This window comes from Manihot esculenta, chromosome 8, assembly GCF_001659605.2.
Source record: "Manihot esculenta cultivar AM560-2 chromosome 8, M.esculenta_v8, whole genome shotgun sequence".
In the NCBI taxonomy this organism is placed as follows: domain Eukaryota; kingdom Viridiplantae; phylum Streptophyta; class Magnoliopsida; order Malpighiales; family Euphorbiaceae; genus Manihot; species Manihot esculenta.
In genome coordinates, this window is record NC_035168.2 from 16,948,476 (window position 1) to 16,962,160 (window position 13,685).

General features: G+C 34.0%; 1 protein-coding gene across 2 annotated transcripts; it reads left to right on the forward strand.

Annotated features, from left to right (window-relative positions):
- The first annotated feature begins 3,870 nt into the window (after positions 1-3,870).
- Positions 3,871-13,324, forward strand: LOC110607616 (uncharacterized protein sll0103). Of its 2 annotated transcripts, XM_043958745.1 has the most exons (6): positions 3,871-4,032; positions 4,296-4,849; positions 5,035-5,375; positions 5,467-6,077; positions 6,590-6,592; positions 13,313-13,324. In XM_043958745.1, exons 1-4 carry the CDS (start codon positions 3,987-3,989, stop codon positions 6,068-6,070), a joined length of 1,545 nt encoding a protein of 514 aa, XP_043814680.1. In that variant the 5' UTR covers positions 3,871-3,986; the 3' UTR covers positions 6,071-6,077; positions 6,590-6,592; positions 13,313-13,324. The 2 variants fall into 2 exon arrangements, with proteins under 2 accessions (XP_043814680.1, XP_043814679.1); XM_043958744.1 differs by lacking the exons at positions 6,590-6,592; positions 13,313-13,324 and having other exon boundaries at positions 5,467-6,269.
- The last annotated feature ends 361 nt before the right edge of the window (positions 13,325-13,685 follow it).

Consider the following 13,685-nt stretch of genomic DNA (forward strand, 5'->3'; position numbering starts at 1 on the left):
ACACAAACGTTTTTCTGTGAGTATTGTAAATGAAATAAGTACTCTCAAAAGACATCTTTGATCTTACTGTATTATGTTATCTAAGAGAATAAAAAGGAAAAATCTAGACTAAAAAGTAATTTTTTTTTTAATTAAAGAACAAAGTAACAAAAAAAAAATTAACTAAAGGGATAAGAGAAGAAATAGTTCTAATTTATAGTCCTAGCTAGACTTTATTTGAATATCATGGCCATCAGAAAATTGGCGTTGGGTCACTGAAAGTGACCTCCTTAGTTGGTTCCACCTTGAATTCTTCATAAAATAGCCTGAGAAATACTTGTTGGAATAGTACTTTCAAACTGTATGAAGTGCGATTCTCATTTATGAATGGAGGTGACTGACTGGATAGTGATTTCAGTTTCATTTTTATTCCCTGCACATAAAAGGTGAAAATTTAGTATGGATAATAATTGATTCCTCAATAGAAGCAATATGGTGTAATGGTTTGTTTACTTTTAATTCCTATACCACTTTTTTTAAATAATCAAAATTTTCTTTCATATTTATTTAGCTGAATTTTTCAAAATTCTCACAAATTTTAGTTTTAACTCATCTCCATTTTTTAATTTAAGAACTTTTTGAACTAGAAGTTTACTGGCATCCACTCTACACACATTAGAAACATTACTGGGATGTTTTATATTATCATAAACATTAAATTCAATGAATTCTCCATCAAACTCCATGGTAAGAATGACATCATAAATATTTATTTTTGTTCTAAAAGTAGATAAAAAGAGTCTTCCTAGCAAAATATCAGAAGAATTTGAGGATTTATTATCCTCCATAAGAACCACGTAAAAATCGGCAGGGAATATCAAATTATCTACTTGCACTAAAACATCCTTTAACACCCCATCAGGATAAACAATAGACCGGTCAGCCAATTGAATCACTACACCCATTTCTTTTAATAGACCAATATTCAAATATTGAAAAACTGACCAAGGCATGATATTTATTGATGTACCTAAATCACACATTGCTTTTTTCACATCAATATTGTCAATTTTAATAGAAATAGCAAATATACCTTGGTCCTTGCATTTAGTAGGAAACTTTCTTTTGAATGTAGTAAAAATATTTTCATCCATACAAATCTTTTGATAACCTACTAGCTTCTTCTTTTTGGTGCATAATTTCTTTAAGAATTTCACACAGGAGGTACATGTTTAATTGCATCAAGCAATGATATATTTACCTCTACTTTGTGAAACTCTCAATGATCTCCTTCTCTTCTTTCTCTTTCTTTGATTTGGCTAGTCTTTCTGGAAAAGGAGGATTAATTATCCAGGTGTCAATTTCAATAGGTACAGGTGTTGGAGCTGATTTACTATATGATTTAGGTACTGTACTTTTAGTCTCCAAGTCTGTACTTTTGTCATGTCCATAATTTACCTCACAAGGATTTTTTAGCAACTCTTTTTCACTTCTCAATGTAACAACACTTACATTTTTCTTGGAATTCACTATGGTCTGAGAGGGTAGCTTACCTTGATTTTCTATTTTGTTTATTGATACTGCCAGTTGACTCATTTGTATTTTCAAATTGCGAATACTCGTCTGGGTCTCTTGTTGAAATTGTTAAGTCTTCTATTGAAATTGTTAAGTATTAGTTGCTAAACTTTATAGCTAAAATTCGGGTAGTTTCACCATCGTGGGTTATATGTATTTGAGAAAGGATTGTACTTTTTTTGTGGAGGACGTGGGAACCCATTGACAGCATCCACATTGATCATCTTCTTGAAGTGACAGGCATATATCAGTGGGATGACCCGTATTAGTGCAAATTCCACAAGTCTTGGCCTGCTGTGCCTTTTCTGTAACAAAATTTTCAACTAAAGTGGTTAGATGAAAAAATCTAGATTCAATAGAAGAATTACTTACCTCGTACACTCTCCTATGATAGTCTTGTAGGGGTATAAATTGCTGTGAATTTGCTGCCATCGTGGATATCAATTCCTTAGCCTCTCGGGGTATTCTTTTACATATCGCACCTCCACTTGCAACATCTATCATACGTCTTTCTATGGTTGTGAGTCCCTCATTAAAATAGAGCATAAGTTATTTATCTATAATGTCATGCCTAGAGCAACTTGTACATAGGTGTTTAAATCTTTTCCAATAGTCATGGAGAGTTTTTATTTTTTTTTGCTTGATTTTCGATATTTTCCTTCTAATTACAGATGCTCTAGAAGCGGGAAAGAATCGATCCAAAAATAATTTTACCATTTCTCCCCATGTCGTGACTGAACCTGGAGATAGGTAGTACAACCAATCTTTTGCATTATCAGCCAGAGAGAAAGGAAATGCCCTTAGATTGATTTGTTCATCTGTAATTCCTTGTGGTCTCATGCTGAAGCATATCACATGGAATTCTTTCAAATGTCTATGAGGATCATCCCTTTTAATTCCTTTAAAGATATGGAGGAGATGAATTACTCCTGACTTTAGCTCAAGTGGTGCATTTAGTGCAGGATAGGTGATACAAAGGGATTGAGGGTCATCAGCATTGTCAACATCCTGTATTGCTTGCTCTTCAGCCATTTTTTCTTCCACATCATATTCACCAGAAGAATTATCCCAGTCAGATGTTATTTCCTCCTTGCCAATGACCTGTTCATCGATAGCAATCTGTTCCTCAACAGCGATCTCTTCTTTAATGGCAACCTATGCTTCAATAATGATTTGTTCCTCAACAATGAGCACCTGATCGCTAGTGTTGGATGATAAAAGGTATTTGTTTTGCTGTTTGGCCTCTTTTCTCAACTTTCTCACAATTTTCTTGATTTCTAGATTGAACTCGAGTTTGTCTGCAAGATTAGAACTTGTTATTCCAAAAAAATTAATAAAACAATTTAGAATCAATCCTCGGCAATGGGGCCGAAATTTGGTGGGCATCGAAACCACCAAAAATAAATTTTTGTTTAATACAAAACTTGTGATAATTGTAAGTAAGGTCGACCCCACAGAGACTGATAAGTAAATTAATTCTATTGAATGGATAAGAAATAAAAATAAAATAAAAGGGGAGGGAGATTTTGAATGTAGAGAAGAAAAGATAAATAAAACCAATTCAAAGAAAGAAGCAATTAAACTCAAGTGATCAGGTGGTAAGCAGGCAAACTAGCTAAAATACCTGTGTTGGATGAGTTGGCAATTCTCCAATGTGAAATCCTTTGCAAAGTTGATGAAATTCCTCCCCGGTCCCCTACTTCCCTACCTAACCCAAAAAAGAAAAAGAAAAAGAAAAAAAAAGAAAAAGAAAAAGAAAAAGAAAAAGAAAAAGAAAAAGAAAAAGAAAAAGAAAAATCGATGATATTGACCACATTGACTTAAAAAAAATATAAATATAAAATATAAAAATAGTAACATTAATAAAAAATTTGAAATTTTATTAAAATAAATTCAATTAAATTTTTATATTTTTATTTAATAATTAAATAAATTTAATTTAAATTTTTTTAGTTAATGAAACTCTTATATTTTTACTAAAAGTCAAATAAATCTAAATATAATATAATATAATTTTTTTATTAATAAAATATTTTTTTCTAATTTAAAATATTAAAGATCTTAATATTTTAATTAGCATAAAGAAAATACATAACAATAGTAACAATTTTTATAATTAAAAAATATTTATTATTACAATATTATTATTATATTAAAAAATTATTTTTATAATTAAAAATTTATTATTACAATATTATTATTATATTAAATAAGAATTTATTTAATTTTTGAATAAAAATATAAAGATTTCATTAATAAAAAAATCAAAATAAACTTATTTAACTATAGAACAAAAAAGTATGTGGGTTTAATTAGATTTTTATCCAAATTTCCTCCTCATTATATGTAAATGGAGGAGTTCTGAAAGCCCTCGGGTAAGGCAGTACAAGAAATTGAGCAAATCCAGCTAGTGTATCAGTTTTCTGGGCAAAATGAGCTTCAACGATGATGAGCAGCTTGTTGCTCCTCCAGACTCAGGTTTCTGCCTCTTTTCTCCACTACCGATAAGCACTTTACGATCTACTTCATTCATTTTGAGCACTCATAAACTTGTTCCTATGTGTTGGGAACCACCTTTCTTTTTATCTTTTTTGGTTCCTCCATCTATTGGCTAGCCATTAATTCTTGCCAAGTCCCTGCAGGGTGGCTCCTGATTAGTTAACTAATTGTGATTCTCAAGATTATATAGCATATATGCTTAGCTAGAATACGCTGCTGAATGTGTGGATGGCTTATTTCAGGGCCAAAACCAACTCCAATCATACAGGGAAGAGCACAGGTGGTAAGCAAAAATAAGAGTACGGTACCACTTGAAGAAACCAAACTCAGGGTATTGCTGGAGATCACAGGAGGAGATTCCAGCAATGACAGACCCGGATTGGATCTCGTGGCGGTATTAGATGTCAGCGGAAGCATGGCTGGAGAAAAGTTAGCAAAAGTGAAAACTGCTATGTTATTTGTAATCAAGAAACTTAGCCCTATCGATCGTTTGTCGGTTGTTACATTCGCTGGGGATGCCACAAGGTTGTGCCCATTGTGTCAGATTACTGAAGATTCTCAAAAATTTCTTGAAAATCTAGTCAATGGGTTAAATGCCGATGGTGCAACCAACATCACTGCTGGTCTTCAAACTGGCTTGAAAATTATTAATGACCGTAATCTTAGTGGCGGGCGTTCTGTTGGAATAATGCTTATGTCCGATGGTGAACAGAACCAAGGTGGTGACGCTGCCCAGGTTCCGGTGGGCAAGGTGCCTGTACACACATTTGGTTTTGGCGTAAATCACGACCCGAGGGTGCGTTGAAATAAATTAATTACATATTAAGCAAGCAGGAGATTAACAATACTTGCATATACATGGGATTCGCTGGAGAAATGTGAATTTAATATTCCGATGTATTGATCATAATTAATGTAAGCAGAAGGTGTTTGTTTTTATAATTTTTCTAATTAGTTCATTTTTTTCCCATGTTTTAATAGGTTCTCAAGGCAATCGCAGATAATAGCATTGAAGGAACTTTCTCAGACGTTCAAAACACAGACAACTTGAGCATAGCGTTTTCTCAGTGTTTGGCTGGTCTTCTCACCCGAGTTGTTGAGGACCTCAAGTTGACAGTCACCCCATATGAAGACGAATCGACAATAGAGCAAGTGATTGCCGGAAGCTATCCACAATCCAAGGACGATGCCGATGGCTCTGTAACTGTGACCTTTGGTGGTCTCTATGCTAAAGAGGTGCGCAAGGTTATGGTGGACCTTCTTCTCCCTGCTGTTAGTAAGGAACGAGGCGCAGATGTTCTTGATATTACTTTATCATATAGGTATTAAATTCTAGCATTTTATATCAAATCATGTATGATCTCTCATTAGTTCGGTGATTGTAATGGAATGTATACATATCTGGATGTGCAGCTTCCAGGGGAGATTGTTTGAGGCCCCTCCTGTGACCCTTAATGTAAGCCGCACTGGAGCATCTGCAGATGAGCGAGAGAGGCCAGAGGTGAGAAATGAGGAGACTCGTCTCCTTACTGCAAAGATGATAAAAGAAGCAAGAGTCATGGCTGACGGTAATAAGCTTGATGATGCTCGAGACAAGCTAGTTGAAGCCCAGAACTCATTGGAAGATGTGGATGATGAATCTAATCCATTGATTGAGATGCTGAGGTCCGAGTTGCAGCAACTCTTGAAATTGATGAAATCCCAAGAAATTTACGAAAAGCAAGGGCGTCCATTTGCACTTTCCTCTGAGACTTCTCACAATCGCCAGCGTTTTGCTGCAAGAGGTGATATAGAAAGCCTGCGGCTATTTGCCACTCCTCGGATGGACAAATACCTTGAGCAAGCAAAGTCATTTGATGAGGATCCCAGCAAGCCACTGCCCTCAGTAGATGAGGATGTGAAGGAAGAAATCGCTGCCAATCCCCTTGGTCCCATCGCTGGTGCTCTTAGTTTCTACATTCAGTCAGCCATTCAGTCTCTGCAAGCCATTGAAAAAATAATCAATAGAGGCCGTTGATTACTCTGTTACTTTTAATTTGTGTTTTGCTTGTGTATTTCAATAAGTTAAACCACTGTGTGTCTTAACCTATTCTATACAAGTATTGTGATGTTGTATATGGTTTTTGTGTGTACAAGCTCGTAAATTTTCGCATAATATTAATAGATCCTTGAGTGCCAATTAAATAATGAAGCTTAAGTTGGAATTTGAATGTTTAGTTCTGCTCATTTATTTAGCTTACTAGTTTAGTTTGTATTTAACTCGTTTGTTAAATTTATTAGCTAAATTTATATTTAACATGTTTACTACCTTCGTCCTACCTGTCATGTTAGAAATTTTTTTTAAGGTAATATTAAAATTTATTTTTTATATATATCCTATTAATTTTAAAATTAGTTAATACTAATATATACGATAAAAAAAACGTATAATTGATACTATATAATAATCGCTCAAAATAGACCATGAATTGTCATTATAGAATAAATCCACGTGTTATCATTATAGAACAAGTCCACGTTGCAAGAATTTGATAAGAGAGTAATGTGGTTCCATTTTTGCCCGAGAAAAAGAAGATTCAAACACCTTAAACATCTGATTTACCATCAAGACTCGCCCTCCCCTAGATAGGGCGAGTCTCGACACAAAGTTACTGTATCTCAATTACGCCTGTAATCACAAGATCACTTATCTATTAGCTGGCAATATTCCTTATCAAGCAACCGACCACATCATCTTCAGATAATCAAAAAATATTATACTTATCTCCACCTTCTTACAATATAAAAAGAGAAGAATAATAAAAACAAATATACGCTAAATCACAAAAGCAAATATACGTTATTCTCTTACACTACTCAAGTTTTAAGGAATTCATTGCATTCACCCCATTTTTTAGTATACCGACTTGAGCGGTGGAGTGACTGTCATGGGCACCCATCACCACCTCACATTCTCTTTATTGCAGGTTCTAACCAATCACAACACAACTCTATTTTTCGGTTACATCATTTGGTTCTGTTACCGAAAAATTCATTGAATCCTCTTTATTCATCTGGATTACGACCGCTCTAGCTCCTACTCTTTCTCTTGTAAAAAAATACCTCTCTCTCCTTTTACTCTCAAAATGGCTAGTAGTTTGCGAGTTGCTACTAATATTGCTACCAATGAGGGTATCATTTTTTTTCCACTCCTAATAATGGACAAAACAGGCTCCCAATGGTCAATGAAGCATACCTCAATAATTTAAATAATGAACAGATACTTTAATATAACCAAAGGCTGCAGGCTACTCCCGCACAATATAAAGATCGGGAAGAGGCATCAAACATGGCTCTCGAAAAAAGGGAGGATGCCTCTGTAGACATCCTAAGGGCTCGGACAGAATCGATCAAAATGCAGCCTAAAGGAAAGTTTGAGTCCGAAGATGAATTAGATGAAACTCCGAAAGGCATCGATTGGAAGCTACTATGTATCGTGCAAAGGCACCAAAAGGAACAAGAGGAGGATTTTGGTCTAGATAGTGCCTTGCCTTTTTCAGAAGAAATCTTAGCATAAACCTTTCCAACCAAGTTCAAGCTTCCTAGCTTGAACAAGTATGATGGAATAGCAGATTCCAAAAGCCATCTGGCAATCTTCAAGATGACTATGCAGCTTTAGGATGTTAATGACTTTGTATTATGTCGACTATTTCCATCAACACTTATAGGTTTGGCTTAGAAAAGGTATCAACACCTAAGCCCAAGTTTAATTCAAACCTTTACACAGTTTGCTACATTATTTAAATCCAGATTTATTACTTGTATACCTCCTAAAAAACTTTTCTCTGACTTGCGAAAGATCCGCCAAGTATAGGGTGAGTCTTTAAAGAGTTTTATCTCATAGTTCAATGCTGAGGCAATACAGGTGGAAGAATTAAATCATAACATAGCATGTGAAGTATTGAAGAAAAGAATATCCACATCAAATTCATGGATTTCTTAATTAAAAATCCAGAAATGACATAACAATAGTTGATAGACAAAGCCCAAAAGTATATCAGACTAGATGATGAATTCAAAGCACTAAAAGAGGACAAGAGGGCGACCCAAAAGCAAAGTCAAAAGCTGGAGAGGCAAGGACATAAAAGAGATCACATGAGTTATCCTATCTCCCAAAGAAGGACCAAAGTAAGTATAAGAATTATATTCTATTGAATGACTCATGAACACGTATTTTAATATGGATCAGGAAAAATGACAAGAAAATCAGGTGGCCACTCAAGCTCAAACTCAAGAAAGTGGAGAAATAAGACATAACCAAGTACTGCCGTTTCCACGAAGATCATGGTCATACGACAGTTAAAAGGTAAGATCAAGAGATTGATAAGGGATGGTACTCTTTGAAAGTTCACCAAGAAGTACAGGGAAGAGAGGAGACTTGAGCCCGAGGAAACAACTCTTGAAATCACCCCTGATCGAGAGTCTGTAAGGGTTATACATATAATAACGGAAGGACCTAAGGATGATCAGGAAAACTAAGCATATTATAGATGTAATTTTTGGTATGGTAAGTTGGGAAAGAACTGAAAAAGACCATTTAAAGTCTCGAAGGTCATTTGCCCAAAAGTATTATAAGTTGGCCAAGTGTTTCCCACTCCCGATATATTTAACATAAGGAAATTTTATCAATAATAAGTTAAAGATGTATTTTCATATATTATGTTTTTTAGTGATAAGGAACGATGGGATTGCCTTCCTAAAAAAAAGATTAAGGAGATAAGAAGAGGTCATAAGATGGGTTCTGCTATGCTAAGCTACAAGGCGGATTCAGCCAGACCATTCGAGCGTTGGTCCCATTAAACAAGGCCACAAGACGGGTTCCGCCAGGCCAGGTCATAAGGGGGGTTCCGTTAGACCATCCGGGCATTGATCCCACTAAACAAAGCCACAACGCGGGTTTTCGCTAGGCCAAGTCACAAGGTGAATTCTGCCAAATCATTCGAATGTTGGTCCCATTGAAAAAGGCTACAAGGTGGGTTTCCGCTAGGCTAGGTTACAAGGCAGATTACACTAGACCATCTAGGCATTGGTCCTACTAAATAATGCCATAAGGAGGATTCTGCCAGGTCAGGTCAGGTCACAAGGTGAGTTCCACCAAACCATAATTTGAATGTTAATCCCCTATAAAAAGTTCTAAGGCATTGGATGCCCAAGGTCACAAGGTGAGTATAAGCCAGATAGAAAGATCGAGCATGGGTCCCATCAAATCAAGACATTCATATCAGACCAAAAGTTGAAAGGTGGATACTTGCCAGGCTCAATGACTAGGTGTTAGTCCCATATAAATGTCTCTAAGGTAGGGAACACCCACATGCAAGGCGGGTATCAACCAGACTCGACAACAGGGTGATAGCCCCATATAAGGATCTCTTCAAAACTGCTTGGTGTCGCAAGGCGAGTAACCGCCAGGCTACAAGCCCGGGTGTTGGTCCCTTTTTACGGAAAAGAAGGGGCTATTATATGACTAGTCGAGGTATTGTAATTAGGCAATGACCCTCCTTATTTTTATGGGTATCCAAATGGTACGTCTAGGAGAAGAGCGCTACACTTAGTTCAATGTGGTTATTAAGACAGTTGAACCGAAATGCCATCACGATTCTCCAACTATTAGAATGCAGCTGGGCAACCGAAAGCTTATGGAATCGAAGGATATCAACAAAAAATGGGTCTATGGAGAACTGAAGACCCACCTTTAGTTGCTCCTTAAAGACCATAATAGTATCCTCTACAGAAATCAATTCATTCACACGAACGCATGGGGAAGAAGCAGATACACGAAAAGTCTCTTGAGAAATTTGGTAGGTATCATAAAAGCGGTTCATATCTTGCTCCGATAAGATGGATGCGATATCACTAATCAAGCTACCTTGATTTTTTGAAGCCTCCCTTAATGGAATGATAGGGGCCGGGACATGGATGGGGCCATCACAAGAGGAGCTTGAGGCAGAATCTCCACTAGGGGTAAGAGAAGAGGAGGTATTCCAATTCATCCTAAGAGGAAAAAGAAATAAGAAATTATCGTGAAAGCAAGAGAGTGCAATCGAAAAGCAGGAATGATTGAGTCTTCCTAAAGAGAAAGATTGCAGTTGAGAGAAAAAGTGGTATTTGAGGAAGAATAAGAGTTCTTATAAGACAGTTCTAATGGCAGGCTTTAAATGCATCTCAGGAAACAAGGCAGCCATCATTAACAAGTTAGGCAGGCAAGGCAGTAAGAGGAAAAAGAAATCAGAAATTATCGTGAAAGCAAGAGAGTGCAATCAAAAAGCAGGAATGATTGAGTCTTCCTAAAGAGAAAGATTGCAGTTGAGAGAAAAAGTGGTATTTGAGGAAGAATAAGGGTTCTTATAAGACAGTTCTAATGGCAGGCTTTAAATGCATCTCAGGAAATAAGGCAGCCATCATTAACAAGTTAGACAGGCAAGGCAGCGTGAGCCAGTAAAAAATCAATATCTGTAAGCCACGTGTCCTAGATCATGAGAGCAATTGTCACCTTTAAATTTGAAGAATCGAAGATTGGCGGGGGACTTTTGATGCTATATAACAATCGCCCAAAGTAAGTTATGAGCTGTCACCATAGAACAGGTTCACGTGAAAAGTATCTGATAAGAGAGTAACGTAGTTTCGCCTAAGGAAAGGAAGACTCGGACACCTTAAACACCTGGTTCACCATCAAGTCTCGCCCTCTCCTGGATAGGACGAGTCTCGGGACAAAGTTACCATTATCAGGCACAACCCAGCATATCCCCATTATGCCTGTAATTATGGATCACCTACCTATCAGCTGGCGATATCTCTTACCAAGTAACTAATCGCATCATCGCCGAATTATCAAGAAATACTATATTTATCTGCACATTTTTATAGTATAAAAGGAGGACGATCACAGAGGTAAAAGTATGCTATTCTCTTACACTACTCAAGTTCTAAATAATTTATTGCATTCACCCCATTTTTCAGTATACTGACTTGAGCGTTGGAGTGACTGCCATGGGCACCCACCACCACCTCACATTTTTTTCTTGCAGGTTCTAGCTAATTACAATACAACTCTGTTTTCCGAATACATAAATAACTATCTAAAGAATATTTTAGATAAATTATTATAAATTTTTTTAAAATTAAGACTGTTAGTTAATTTTTATTAATTTGAGTGTATAAACCTTAAACAACATATATTATGGGATAAAATAATCTAAAAAAAAGATATATTTGTAGACTTCAATAAAAGATTCCTTATTGAAAGCTTGGTATGTCAAGAAGGATTGTTGCTGGTTCAAAGGAGAGATTTCTCTAATATTATTGAATTACATATTTTTTTGAATTAATAATACAATGATGATGGATTAATTTTCTATAATTATTTATTATTATTAATAATAATTAAAAATTTAAAAATTTTATAATTTTCTTATTTACAATTGCATTTCTCTTAGTACACTTTATTTCATTGTTATATATATTTTTTATTAATATAAATTTATTAATATGGAGATATATAGTAGTAGGGTGATTCGTTAGTTATAATCCATGCATGCCAAGGGCCTTAGCTCCTATGGCTATCTAAAACATTGTTATATGTTACTCTTTGATTAAGTGAAATAGCAATATGGTTATCTAAAAAATAACAATACCATCTTCCCCTCAGAATTTCTATCATTTAAGATTTATACGGTCAAACCAATAAAACTAATTAATAATTTTAATTTTAGAAAAATTTATATTAATTTATCTAAAATATCATTTAAGATTTATACAGCCAAACCAATAACATTAATTAATAATTTTAATTTTAGAAAAAACTATATTAATTTATCTAAAATACCATTTACATGATCGTGTTTTTTCATAAATTAATATTAAATGACTTAAAAATCAGTAAGGATATATATAAAAACTGAAAATTAAATTATTTTAAAATTTTAGAAAAAATAAAAAATTTAGGACAAATTTTTTTCTAAATAATAGTTATTGTGAGACGGTGCAGATATTATCGGTGTGGTAAAAATAAGAATAGTAAATAAAGAAATACATCTGTCTCATAATTTTTATTCATTTTACTTTTTGACACATAATTTTTTTCATTTTATTTTTTACACATACTAGAAAATATATTTTTTTATTAATTTTTCAATTTTACCCATATATTAAATTTTATTAAATATTGAAAAATATTTTAATAAATTTATTAAAAATAAAATAAAATTAAGTAGAGTTATAATAATCAATTTATGTAATTATAATATTAAAAAAAGAATGAATAATAATTTTAGAATAATAAAAAAAGAATAAATAAAAATTATAAGAGCAAAGAAATAATTAGTAGATATTAAAGTACAAATTTGTTTTCAAAATGCTAAAAAACAAGCAGAGTTTATTTGTACAAAAAGAAAAGCCGAGCTTATTTATTGAGCTTACTAGTTTGGTTTATATTTGACTTGTTTATTAAATTCGTTAGTTTTTTATATTTAACTCAAAGAACAACAATAATATTTTATGTAGTTGAGTTATTACTATGCTATAAAAAAAATAGTGAATAAAGAAATAATTATTAGATATTAAAGTCCAAGTTTGCATTCAAATTGCTAAAAAACAATTCTAAAAGTAAAGAATGAAGAAGTGATGAGGGAAAAAGCCAAGTTATAAATACTATAAAATTTGTATAGATCTCCAAATTCCTCTTATTTTTATTTTCAGGATTTTCATTAAAAAAAGCGTCTAATACAATTCTTATGAATAGAAAGCCTTCTCGAGGAAGATAATGCCGACAGAACTCTTAGCAAGCATCGTACTTTAAGATCTCAGTACTGCGATCCTAGAGAAAACTCAACATCAGAGCAAAAGATTGACTATTCCATAACCGACAAGGATAAGAACACATCTGAAGAGAACAAACAAAGGAAGAACATCTATTGAGCGAGGGGACCTTCCGATAAAAGGAAGGCTCTCTCTCTAGCCATGCACCAAAGGTCGATTTGAGCATAAATCCCAAGAAAACCTACATGCAACATAACCACAACAAAGAAAAATGAAAATAGAGAAACCAAATAAATATAAAAAAAGCCTCCAATCTTAAGCTCCAATCTGGATAAAAAAAATAAAAGAAATATTATTTATCCACAAACCCGCCGTAGGTGGAGAGGGATCGAACTCACCTCCGGGTAGGGGAGGAAAAAGGCCGTCCCCTGCCCCGAAGGGATAGAGGATGGTCGCATACAGACAGTAGGAAGAGCGGACAAAGCTGCAGGAAAGAAAGAAAAAAAAAGAGAGAAGATGAGAGGTTCTTTCTTTACGCAAAACCAAAAAGAAAAATAAGTTCTTATTTCTATCTTTGATTTTAGCATAGTTAAAGAATTGAATTACTAATGGCCAAGCATATAGTTACACCTTATAATATTCCATATTTTCTAAATTAAAAATTAAATCTTTTAAATAACAAAAACTTGCAAAAATCTTAATAATATGCAAATTAATGATCATATATCATTGATGATTTGTGAAAAAAAAAAAAATTAATTCATTATTAACTATACTCAAAATTTTACTGATTAATCTATAAATTTCTCAGAAAATAATAAATTTATTATTGTATATAG